The 13,575-nt window shown below is 42.5% G+C and overlaps 1 protein-coding gene across 1 annotated transcript; it reads right to left on the bottom strand.

The window, feature by feature from the left end:
* Window positions 1-628: 628 nt before the first annotated feature.
* Window positions 629-7,479, bottom strand: LOC146567852 (uncharacterized). Its single transcript, XM_085285878.1, has 3 exons — window positions 7,470-7,479; window positions 5,812-6,968; window positions 629-5,438 (listed from the first exon to the last, which is right to left on the bottom strand). The coding sequence occupies exons 1-2, from the start codon at window positions 7,477-7,479 to the stop codon at window positions 5,830-5,832; spliced, it is 1,149 nt and encodes a 382-aa protein (XP_085142004.1). The 3' UTR covers window positions 629-5,438; window positions 5,812-5,829.
* Window positions 7,480-13,575: the final 6,096 nt, after the last annotated feature.

Raw genomic sequence — 13,575 nt, 5'->3', positions numbered from 1 at the left:
TGTGCCGCAAGCAGCAGGCGCACCTCGCAAACGGAGGGCGCCCTTACTCCCAGCAAATGGGCGACAGAAAACCGATCAGTGCCTATGCCATTCCCAATACAAGCTTTTTTTTTTTTTTTTTGCCGATGCCCGTGATGCCGCCCCCCACCACAATGCTGCCCGGGCAACCGCCCATGTCGCCTGTATCTAAAACCGCTACTGATGACAGGGTTGAGGACCGGATCCATCGGTTTCAGTCTGCTAAACACACAATGATAGTGTAAGTCAGGGAATTCCTTGAAAACATTTATCCTAAACACCTCTTGAAATAAAGAATATAAAAGACTGTAATACTCATCCAGAGAAATCAAAGTTTTAAATGCACCTGTGTGTTTATTTTGTGGACAGGAAAAATCCTTCACTGCACCCTACTCTCTGTATATGAAATCTGAGGTATGGAACAATACATCATCAGCAAAAGAGAGGTTTTTTTGGCATTACTCGAACCTTTCCATTTTCTTCCTTAGATGTAATGCATAATGGGATACAAAGCTTGAATAAATAATTTTCATAGAGAACTCTGAGTAACTTTGAGAGCATTACACAAAACACAAAAGCAATGATTTCAGTCTTAAGCAGCTCAGTCTTTATTCTAGGAATTATTTCTCACATATGATAGTATTACAATATTTTAAAATGTCAATTTGCTTATAAAATTATTGTGTAATCTGTCAAACATGTGTCTCATGATTTGTATCAAGTCATTTTGAGGTGAAAGAACATTCCTGTCACAAGGTAAAAGCTGAAACCAGTTATTGGTGAAGTGGCTTTTATATACGAACGCCTTGGTGTTCTCCTGGGTACTCAGGAGGTGGTGAGGGGAGGTCTGTGCAGACCTGAAGTCATTTGAGTAAATACAAATTACAGCTGCTGTTTTAGTCCGATGTGAAAAGGACCCCTCCTGTTCTAGTGTTGAAAGTTTCTTCCCTTTACTACTTTTATTACAAGAAAATCTTAATTTAGATGGTTATGGGGGGTTTGTGCTGTACAGGGATGTGTCAGGTATTTCAGCATCAGTGTTTTGGTGGAATGATTGAAGGACTGTGAGAAGTTCTGACACCTGAAGATATATCACAACTGTAGTGGGGAGGAAACACTCAGCATTTAATGTTTCCTGATTACGAATACTGTTTTCTACAGTGGGTGTTATGCTACAGCCATCAGCTGTTCATTCATCAGTGCATGTGAACAAAGTTAAACATGATGATAACCAGACTGTATACTCACTGGTCACTTTAGTAGGTCCACAATTTTGGCTGCTTATCAATCTAAATATCTAATTAACCAATGATATTGAAGAAACTCAATGCGTTAAGGCATATAGACATCATCAAGACGACCTGCAGTTCACATTGAGCATCACACTGAGGAAGAAAGGCGATTTAAGTCACTCAAGAGGCTTTACAGCTTTATACGCTTATTAACATCTTATCACACTATAAAGTAAATGCCAATTCAACCGATAAACAACTGCAACCATGAGCAGGTGAGGATGATCCTAAAGCCACCGCTGATGACAAACAGGAGTTATTTGATGTGCTTTCATTAATCAGGTTGTTTGAAAGTTAAACCAGAGCATAAGATGTCAAAAACACACAGAGATTAAGTTAAAGGTTGTGAAACTACATCCAGCTGGCATCCCAAGAACTGACTGTCTGCTTAGAGAAACGTCCACCATCCAGTAGTTATGGATTCTTGATCGTCTGCAGCTCTGCCTGAGGATAACATGCTTTCTTTGTCACGGTTCGCGACGCGAGCCAGGTGTAAGATATTAAAGGACCCAGGATGCAGCACAACTGAGGTGAGGAAGCTTTATTGACAGTGAGATAATAAACAAAGGCGAGGGTGGGAAAAAACAGAACAGGGGTCCGTTCTTCGTACCTCGCTTACTATATCCAAGATCAAATCATTGCGCTAACTTTGAGCTCGCTATTCCGGTTCTCCGAACACACCTGTTGTTGACAATTAGTACAGCTGGATGAAGTAACGTGAGATCACTGGGTGGCTTAAAAGGGGCTACGCATCGATAGTAGAAACATTGATCGGCAACCCTTTGATTGGTCGGCGAAAATGTCGAAGGAGCGCGCTCAGTATTTTTCGGCAGCAGAGCAAGAACTCTTGATTGAGGGATTTCAGGAGTTTCAGAGTTTAATTAAAACGCAAGGGAACACTGCAAAGGCTGCAAAAGCAAGGAGAGAGGGCTGGCAGAAAGTTGCTGACAAATTAAACTCGTAAGTAATTTAATAATAATAATAATAATAATAATAATAATGGATTGGATTTATATACCGCTTTTCAAGGCACCCAAAGCGCTTTACAATGCCACTATTCATTCACTCTCACATTCACACACTGGTGGAGGCAGCTACAGTTGTAGCCACAGCTGCCCTGGGGCAGACTGACAGAAGCGAGGCTGCCATATCGCGCCATCGGCCCCTCTGGCCAACACCAGTAGGCGGTAGGGTAAATTTATTATATTATATTACATTATATCCTCTTTCACATTAGAGCCACAACAGGACCCACTAGAACATGGGAACAAGTAAAAGTGAAATATAAGAATATTCTACAGAATGGTAATATTTATCACTTATATTGCTTTTCGTCTCTTGGAAAGAGACCCTGAAATAATCTGTTTGTTTGTTTATAACAGCAACCAAGAAAAGGGCAGAGCAAAAAAAGACAGGTGGTGGTCCTGCACCCCCTCGTCAACAAGTTGGTTAAGTAAATAATACCCTCACGGGAAAATGGATATCTATCTATGAGCACACTGTCGCGCTGAGCTAAAGGATCCTGTCTATCCCGCAATATACGCTGAATTCTGAGGACTCTCCTTATCAATCTTGCACCTTCCACAATGGGTGGCTCGCGTAAACGGACAGGATATGGCTGCGACAGGCTTCCCAAATCCACCTTCGCTTTTATAGCCGTGGTCTCTCATCTTGATTACACGAAGTAATTTACTATTACTACTCTAAAATAAGAATTACATCTGAAATAATCACATACATGAAATAGAATGATTAATAGTACATTTCCCTTTTTTAGGAAATGACCTGTATGTATCTGTATGAAATCAATAAAAGAATCAAGTGCTGCATTATCTTTAGTTAGATTGATAATATTTATTTATGGAAAAACAGTGGTAAAATATCGCTGTTGCTTTCGTATAAATGAAGCGGACATACCTGCGTGGCCGCGATCTAATCCTGTTTACATAAAGTAAGCCTGCTCCCGAGCAGGTTTACGCTTACGGATCTGTTGCTATGACAGCAAGTCCCGGATGAGCTTCGGAGAACCGAACGATCCGAGATCACGCGAAATCGTCAACAATCAAATCCAGCTAACTTACTTAGCGAGGTACGAAGAACGGACCCCAGGGAGTAACCTAAACTGGGAAAAGCTAAACAAAAAAACAGACCTGAAACAGACGGAGGCACGGCTGGGAGTAATTGGACATAACGGGACAAGGGGAGTGAAACTAGAAACACTGACGAGAGACACAGACCTACAAAATAAAACAGGAACTCACACATGCAAAGACACAGACTAAGAAATCCGGACTTGACACAGGAATACACAGGCAGAAAAGCCTAAATACTAAACTGGGGTAGAACAGAACCAAAACCCAAAGAAAGAGAAAACCAGAACCAAAATACATCACAATAATAGAAAACACAAAACGCTGGGTCAAAAGACCCAGGGCCATGACATTCTTACAGAAAGTGAGCAATGACAGAGAACTCACGTTTTTATGCACTGGTGGGATTGAGAGCCCTCTCCTATTTACTAAACTGGCACTTTAACCAAACCAGCCATAAACATTGTCACAGCTGGTTGTGGCTAAGCAGTAGTATAAAGAGGAAGGATTAAGCCTAGCTTAAGCTGCAACTGGGAAAACAGTCAAGGTTACACCTGAAGGACTCAACATTTGAATGTTTCAGATGATCAAAAAGGAAAGAAATATGACAAAGGTTACCTGGGTCAGTGGAAAATAGTCTGTAAATGGTTTCATTTGTTAAGGGTAAAAAGGTATGAAAAACAACCTGACCATGTATGGAAGCCGGCTGAAAGACCTCACACAGCAGCACATCATGATACGATCAAAAGAAACAGCAGAGAAACAAAGTCACTGACATCAGTATGAAAAGGTTACGGAGTCATTTCTAAGGCTTTGGGACTCAAGCGAACTACGAGCCATTATCCACACTACAGGAAAAATGGAAGAGTACTCAAGCCTCCCAGGAACAAGTGGCTGACTAGAAATACTGCAAGAGTGCATCGATGACTAATCCAGGAGGTCACTGAAGAACCCAGATCATCATCTAAAGACCTGCAGGCCTTACTTAGCTTAGATAAGGTCAGAGGTCATGATTCAGCAATAAGAGATTCAATGGGGGGAGAGATTCAACAACAGAAAGGCTCATCTCACATCTAACAACAAACATCTGGATGATGTTTGTTGGTAAATGAGACGGAAGCTGTAGTTTTTCGAGAGATTTGAGTCCCGTTACACGTGGCATTAAAAGAAGATCACAGGAACAGCCTGACACAGTGGTGGTGGTGTGACGTCTTCCCAAGAACACCTCATACCAAAAAAAAGATTCCAGGAAGGATTCTTGTATATGTGGAACCCTCTAACCGAGTAACTGAGCTGAGTCGACACAAGAGGAAAAGAAGCACAACTGCATGATACACAGAAGTGCTGGCTCACTAATCAGCTGCTAGAGACCACTGAACCATCCGAGTTTTACTTCTTTACAGATGAGCATCCAGACCAGGACAGAGAGGAAATCTGACATAACTGAGTCAATGAAACCACAAAAAGATCAAACTGTTTAAGGTGGTAATACACCAAAGTACAACCCAGACCCAGATCAGCTTGACTTTTTATCTTTTTCTTGGATATAAAGTCACATCAGTGGTCGTTTCACATCCTGTTGATGGCTTTAGTTCATATTGAAGGTTTTCAAAATCAATGGGTGTGAAATGTTTTGATTTGTCACACTGGTCACAGCTGTAGTTTCCCCTCCATGTATGTACGTTCATGTTTGTTACGACTTCCTGACAGCGAGACACTTTTCTCCCAGTTTCTGCATTTGTATGGTTTCTCTCCTGTGTGGACTCTTCCATGCACTTTAAGATGATCCGCAGTGGTGAATGAGAGATGGTTTTTGACCCCATGTGACAGAGTTAATTTTGGTTTAATTCACTTGGTTTAGGGAAGCCTCTCCCACATTCTTTGCAGTAGTTCGTTTTGTCTCCAGTGTGTCTGAGTTGATGTTGTTTAGGTTCTCTTGATGATTGAAAGTTTTTTCACAAAAGTCACAGAGAAACTCTTTCCCACTACCACAGTGACGACAGGGTTGAGAACTGGATCCGTCTGTGTCGCTCTGCTTCTAAACAAAGACACAAAGACAGTGGAAGTCAGGGAATTCTTTCAACATTTTTATTTTTAATGGCGCCTGAAATAAGGAGTATCTGTGCCAGTGTCCAATTATATCTTACTGTTTACATTATAACACTCAGCTTACTGGGCAACAATGAGTCTTCATTTGTAGGTAATCTACTTAATGGGAAGACTGGTGATTAAACCCCTGGATGCTCTACTCTGCATCCCACAAGATACTGACTCCAACCTGCTCTCCGATGCATCCATTGGAGTGTGAATGTTAGATAGAGAGAAAGGGGAGGAGCTTTTAAAACTTTTAAGCTTTGAAATTAAACTTCATTCATATAAAATTGTAAAACTGTTAAAAGAAAAATACATACCTCACAGTAACTGCACTTTTAGAGTTTCTTTCTGCTGTGAATCTTTTGGTGTGATTTGAGGTAATGTGGAGATTTAAAAGTCTTCTCACACAGGTCACATTTATAAGGTCTCTCGTCAGTGTGGGTAAACGTGTGGTGCTGTAAGTTTTTGTATGTCACAAAAGCTTTACCACACTGATCACAGCAGTAAACATCATTTTTGGTGTGAATGCGTAGGTGAATGTCTCGGCTGACTAGCCAGCGGAAAGTTTTTCCACAAATGTGACAGCTGTACGCTTTAACTCCACTGTGGACGAGTTGGTGTGTTTTTAAGCTTGCAGGGTGGGTAAAAGACTTTCCACACAAGTCACAGCTGTACGCTTTAACTCCACTGTGGACGAGTTGGTGCGTTTTTAAACTTCCAGACTGGTTAAAAGACTTTCCACACAACTCACAGCTGTACGCTTTAACTCCACTGTGGACGAGTTGGTGAGTTTTTAAGTTTCCAGGACGGTTAAAAGACTTTCCACACAACTCACAGCTGTACGCTTTAACTCCACTGTGGACGAGTTGGTGTCTTTTTAAGTTTCCAGCCTGGGTAAAAGACTTTCCACACAACTCACAGCTGTGCGTTTTAACTCCACTGTGCATGAGTTGGTGTTTTTTTAAATTTCCAGACTGGGTAAAAGACTTTCCACACAAGTCACAGCTGTACGCTTTAACTCCACTGTGTATGAGTTGGTGAGTTTTTAAGTTTCCAGGACGGTTAAAAGACTTTCCACACAAATCACAGTTGTATGGTTTAACTTCACTGCGCATGATTTGGTGTCTTTTAAAGCTTCCAGCATGGGTAAAAGACTTTCCACACAAGTCACAGCTGTATGCTTTAACTCCACTGTGGATGAGTTGGTGTCTTTTAAAGCTTCTAGCATGGGTAAAAGACTTTCCACACAAGCCACAGCTGTGCGCTTTAACTCCACTGTGGATGAGTTGGTGTTTTTTTAAATTTCCAGACTGGGTAAAATCCTTCCCACACTCATCACAACTGTATGTTTTCTCTTCCTTTCTTCTGTGAGGTTTGTCGGCCTCCTGAGAGCACTGACTTCTTGCTCCATGTTGGTCCTGCAGTGAAAGAGATACAAACAGAGGCAGTGAGTGAAATGCAGTCGTGGAACAAACTCAACCTTCAAATTTCCTCTATTAACAGTAGTTTTAAACCAAAGGCTGAAGTAGTTCCTTTTCAGTCAATACACTCGGTACAACACACGTGGTATGGGATATCATGCCCTCACGTGTCCTGGCTGAGGAAACCTTTATTCACGCCTTTAAGGCAGATTATCTGTGATGACGTGTGCACAGCCCCAATGTGCCGCCACTGCTTCGGCAGTCAGCCCCTGATTCACTGTGCAGCTAAGAAGCTGCAGGTGGACTAGCCCTCTCCTCTGCCAGCTCAGAAGCTGTCGCAGTTCACAGGCTTTTTCCTCCAACTGGACCCCGCAATATCTAAAAACTGCCTTCCTATGTTCCCAAACGTTGTCTGAGAGCTAAGTGCATCATGTGGCAAACCTCTGTCTACCTGCATCACTGTACCCAGCTATGAACAGTACATGACGTTGGACAGCACCGACAAAACTGGCTTAGCTAACCCACTCCTTATGGAGCTGTCTCTGGTCGCTTACCTGGCCCCATCCAATCCAATCCAATTTTATTTATAAAGCACTTTAAAATACCCAGCACAGGAACAAAGTGCTGTACAGAAAATAAGTTAAAACAATAGAATAACAGAAAGCAGCGAAATAAATAAATAAAACATAAAATTAAAACAGCCCTATATTAAAACAAAAACAAGATAAAACAGCATCGAATCACCTAAAAACAACTAAAATAAAAATAAAAACCAACATCTCACGTGGTGTCAAAGGCCAGGGTAAAGAGGTGGGTTTTCAAGAGTGACTTAAAAACAGATAAAGAAGTGGCCTGTCTAATCTCTAAAGGAAGCTCGTTCCACAGTTTTGGAGCTGCTACAGCAAAAGCACGATCTCCTCTAAGTTTACGCCCAGTCCTGGGTATCTTCAGGAGCAGCTGATCAGCTGACTTGAGAGAGCGGGTGGGTGTATAAGGCTGTAGCAGCTCAGAGAGATAAGATGGAGCTAGGCCATGGAGAGCTTTAAAAGTAAATAAAAGAATTTTAAAATGAATCCTAAAAGAAATGGGCAGCCAGTGACGTGAAGCTACAACAGGGGAAATGTGCTCAAACTTTCGAGTGCCAGTTAAAAGACGAGCTGCGGCATTTTGCACCCTCTGTAGATGACTAATATATGATGCGCTCACCTCAATATAAAGTGCATTACAGTAATCCAGCCGAGTGCTAACAAAGGCGTGGATCACTGTCTCAAAGTGCTGCCGTGAAAGAATTGGCTTTATTTTTGCCAGCTGCCTGAGGTGAAAGAAGCTAGATTTTACCACGGCCTTAATTTGACTGTCAAGCTTCAGTTCACAGTCCACTTTGACCCCCAGGTTTGTGACAGTTGGCTTAACATACTGTGCCAGGGAATTTACATACACATTGGGGGTCTCAGTGGGGCTGCCAAAAACCATCACCTCTGTCTTTTTATCATTGAATTTTAAAAAGTTAACAGACATCCAAGCCTTAATGTCATCGAGACACTGAAGTAATGGCTGTGTGAGGTATCTGCCTTTTTTCTTTAGAGGGACATAGATCTGACAGTCATCAGCATAAAAGTGGAAAGGAATGCCGTGCTTTCTCAGTACAGAACCAAGAGGAAGCAGATATAAAGAGAAGAGGAGGGGGCCTAGAACTGAGCCCTGTGGGACACCACACAAGAGGGGAGCGGAGGACGACACATAGTCACCGAGGCTGACACAAAAAAGTTCGCCCCGCCAAGTAGGACCTGAACCACTCCAGTGCTGTGCCCCTAATGCCCACCCAGTGCTCCAAACGAGAGAATAAAAGGGCATAATCCACGGTATCAAACACAGCTGTCAAATCTAAAAGCACAAGAACAACACAGTCCCCAGCATCAGTCGCTAAAAATATGTCATTAAAAACTTTTAAAAGGGCTGATTCAGTGCTATGAAAGGCTTTAAAACCAGATTGGAAAACCTCTAACACATTTTGCTTTTCCAGGAAGGCCATTATTTGGCTGTAAACTACCTTTTCAAGAATTTTGGAAAGAAAAGGTAGTTTGGAGATAGGCCTGTAATTTGCAAGAACCGTAGGATCCAGAGCAGGTTTTTTAATCAGGGGTTTGACTACTGCATGTTTAAAATCTTTAGGGACGACACCTGACGACAGTCAGACTATGGTTTACCAGCTCAAGAACGAAAGAACCAACTGTAGGTAACAACTCTTTTAAAAGTTGAGGAGGGACGGCATCATTTGGAGACCCTACAGACTTAAAACGACCAACAGTCTCCTTTAAAAAGGAAAGAGTCACATGCTCAAACCTGTCAAAGACAGCAGAGCAGGAAACAGAGACTGAGAGGTAACGAGCACAAGGAGAGACTTGATGAAAAGTGTTCAGCAGTGGAGGAGTTAAAACACGACAGTGCTGAGCAGCAGCGCGAGGTTTAACTGAGGCACAGGCAAGAGGAACTTCAAACATCACAGGACTGTGGTCATAAAACACAGCATCACAAATCTATGTTAAAAACAGAAAAGCCATGATATAAAACAAGATCAAGTGTGTGTCCACGTTCACGTGTGGGACCTGTCACACATTGCACCAGATTAAACGAATCAATAAGGTTTAAAAAGCCCTTCGCCATGGGCATATCAGGACAACAGTCGTGAATATTAAAATCCCCAACAATATGAACACGATCATATTTTGGCAGGAATTCAGCCAAGAAGTCAGCAAAGTCACTCACAAAGTCCTTATTGTATTTTGGAGGCCGATAAACCACCGCACACAACACTGTGTGAGAGCAGCCCAACTCAAACAGACAGTTCAAAGCTGGTGAACGACGGGGTTGATAGCTTCTTACATTTAAAATGACTTTTAAAGATCGTAGCTATTTCTCCTCCTCGGCCCAACATACGTGGGGAATTAGAATAACAGCAATCGCCAGGTAGAAGATCTGAGAAGAGGCTGCACTCCCCAGCGCTCATCCACGTCTTGCACACACAGAGAAAATCCAGTCCTCGGGATGTGAAGAAATCCTTCAGGATAAACGTTTTGTTCGCTAGGGACCTAGCATTTACCAGGCCAATTCTGGCGGTAAGCGGCGGATCCCCGTCACTAGCCGTCCTAGAAGCCCGACACAGAGGCCACAGGTTCCGCAGATTCACACCACGCCGGCGGGACTGGAACATCCCATCCAGGCAGATGACAGTTACCAGCCAGGTACAGACAGGTTCCAACGATCGCCGAGAGAAACAGAAGTTTGGCACCGCTCCTTGTTTTCTGGATAAGGGCTTAAGAGAATACCTTAAAGAAGCTTTCAGCTTCACCAGGAAGCCAGCCCTTCGACCCCGGCGTCAGCACTTTTGCCGGAGTGGTGGATCTGGAACACGGCACAGGTGAGCCGGGATCTCCGATATTAGCGGGGGCAAAGTTTTATGTCCAGCTTGGTTCCACTTTGCCCAGCCTTTGGCAGAAGGTCGGAGATCCAGTACGGTTAGGCGATCATACACCAAGAGAGAGTTGGCATTTATTACAATAGTCAATAAAATCAAAACAAACAAACAACACTGGCAGTGATAGACAGCAAGCCACATGCACCGGCGCCATCTTTTTTTAAGGTTAAAAAGGTTAAGTCGGTGCGGCGCCACCGACTTAACCATGGAGTCGGCATCACATCATTCATGCTTTTCGGCATCATACCATTCATGCTTTTCTTCAAAGATGGCCTGGAGATCGAAAAATGGAATTACATCTGCTGTTCACCTGACTGCTGCTTCCAAAATGGCCTACAAAGCAGACTGGAGGAGCACTACCTTGCATCATGCCTGAACAGAAACATTGTCCAATTTCTTAAATATTCACATTACGGCCCACAGAACCGCTCCCAAACCTGGGGGGTGAATCAAACATGATTAGTCACCAAATACAGTTTTTAACCTTTTCTTTTTTGGCTTTTGCAGTGTTTGATTTTTGTCCCAGGATTGGTCCAGTTTTTGTGATTGAAACAAAAAGGCTTGGACAGCGAGCACAGCTCTGACTGGCTGAAAGAAGACGTTTGTTTTCCTTCTGACTGCATACTGTTTTAGCAACAATCCATACAGGTTGGCATCACCAGACCCCTTTGAGTTTGGGTTTGTGGTTGCATTAAATAAGATTCCATCTACAAAAAAGACTTACGGTTTAATTTGAAAATGAATAAAAACGAGTACAAAAAAAAAAAAAAAAAAAAAAAAAAACCTCGTCTGGATTATTTTCTGTTCAGCAGCTCTGATGAAAGATTTTTAATTTTGTGATTATGCTTAAGTTGTAGCTTCATTTAAAGGAAGAAGAGGTTGTGAATTGGAGCCAACACAGGGAGAGAGAAATTGAAGCCATATGTGTAAAAGGAATGTGGTGACATCCGGTTTTAAACAGACAGACTGGCGCTCCCCCTCTCTTTCTCCTTTTAAGGAGTTCAATACATGACACTCCTACTGCTGTGGAGACTTGCTTTAAGTATAAATAAAGGTCGTTCAGGATGCCCTGGGCGCTTTTTCTGTGTCTCATCTGTTGTGCACATCAGTGCAAAGCAGATCGGATCGTTGACTGCCCATGCGCATGTAAAAAATAGATATCTGAGTTGTGAGTTTCTTTATCTTCTAAATAATTTTCTCTTCACAAGCTCATTGCTGAGTAACATTTCAGACACTGAGATTCATCCTATAGCTGTCAGCGATCATGCTCCTGTATCTTTAACACTAATACAGAAGAATAATACTACACCAAGTAAAAACTGGAGATTTAATATATCACTGCTCAAAGACGAAGAGTTTATCAAATACTTTAAAAAAAAAAATGGACTCTATATTTAGGCTTTAATGACATTCCTGGAACATCAGCATCTGTCTTCTGGGAAGCAGGGAAAGCCATGATGAGAGGTAAAATAATTTCTTTCTCATCACATACAGTGGGGCAAAAAAGTATTTAGTCAGCCACCGATTGTGCAAGTTCCCCCACCTAAAATGATGACAGAGGTCAGTAATTTGCACCAGAGGTACACTTCAACTGTGAGAGACAGAATGTGAAAAAAAAATCCATGAATCCACATGGTAGGATTTGTAAAGAATTTATTCGTAAATCAGGGTGGAAAATAAGTATTTGGTCAATAACAAAAATACAACTCAATACTTTGTAACATAACCTTTGTTGGCAATAACAGAGGTCAAACGTTTACTATAGGTCTTTACCAGGTTTGCACACACAGTAGCTGGTATTTTGGCCCATTCCTCCATGCAGATCTTTTCGAGAGCAGTGATGTTTTGGGGCTGTCGCCGAGCAACACGGACTTTCAACTCCTGCCACAGATTTTCTATGGGGTTGAGGTCTGGAGACTGGCTAGGCCACTCCAGGACTTTCAAATGCTTCTTACGGAGCCACTCCTTTGTTGCCCGGGCGGTGTGTTTTGGATCATTGTCATGTTGGAAGACCCAGCCTCGTTTCATCTTCAAAGTTCTCACTGATGGAAGGAGGTTTTGGTTCAAAATCTCACGATACATGGCCCCATTCATTCTGTCCTTAACACGGATCAGTCGTCCTGTCCCCTTGGCAGAAAAACAGCCCCATAGCATGATGTTTCCACCCCCATGCTTCACAGTAGGTATGGTGTTCTTGGGATGCAACTCAGTATTCTTCTTCCTCCAAACACGACGAGTTGAGTTTATACCAAAAAGTTCTACTTTGGTTTCATCTGACCACATGACATTCTCCCAATCCTCTGCTGTATCATCCATGTGCTCTCTGGCAAACTTCAGACGGGCCTGGACATGCACTGGCTTCAGCAGCGGAACACGTCTGGCACTGCGGGATTTGATTCCCTGCCGTTGTAGTGTGTTACTGATAGTGACCTTTGTTACTTTGGTCCCAGCTCTCTGCAGGTCATTCACCAGGTCCCCCCGTGTGGTTCTGGGATCTTTGCTCACCGTTCTCATGATCATTTTGACCCCACGGGATGAGATCTTGCGTGGAGCCCCAGATCGAGGGAGATTATCAGTGGTCTTGTATCTCTTCCATTTTCTGATGATTGCTCCCACAGTTGATTTTTTCACACCAAGCTGCTTGCCTATTGTAGATTCACTCTTCCCAGTCTGGTGCAGGTCTACAATACTTTTCCTGGTGTCCTTCGAAAGCTCTTTGGTCTTGGTCATGGCGGCGTTTGGAGTCTGACTGTTTGAGGCTGTGGACAGGTGTCTTTTATACAGATGATGAGTTCAAACAGGTGCCATTCATACAGGTAACGAGTGGGGGACAGAAAAGCTTCTTACAGAAGACGTTACAGGTCTGTGAGAGCCAGAGATTTTCCATGTTTGAGGTGACCAAATACTTATTTTCCACCCTAATTTACAAATAAATTCTTTACAAATCCTATCATGTGGATTCATGGATTTTTTTTTCACATTCTGTCTCTCACAGTTGAAGTGTACCTCTGGTGCAAATTACTGACCTCTGTCATCATTTTAAGTGGGGGGAACTTGCACAATCGGTGGCTGACTAAATACTTTTTTGCCCCACTGTAAGAAGAAAGAAGAAAACAAAAATATTCAGGAACTAGAAAAAAAAACATCAAAAAACATCAAATTCTTAGAAAAAGCCTATGTGTCAC

This window comes from Mchenga conophoros, linkage group LG9 (genome assembly GCF_057382185.1).
Source record: "Mchenga conophoros isolate Kocher_MC1m ecotype Shallow Benthic linkage group LG9, M_conophoros_male_GT1.1, whole genome shotgun sequence".
Classification (NCBI taxonomy): Eukaryota; Metazoa; Chordata; class Actinopteri; order Cichliformes; family Cichlidae; genus Mchenga; species Mchenga conophoros.
Note: the sequence above shows the minus strand (reverse complement) of the source record. Positions and strands in the feature narration are given on the sequence as shown.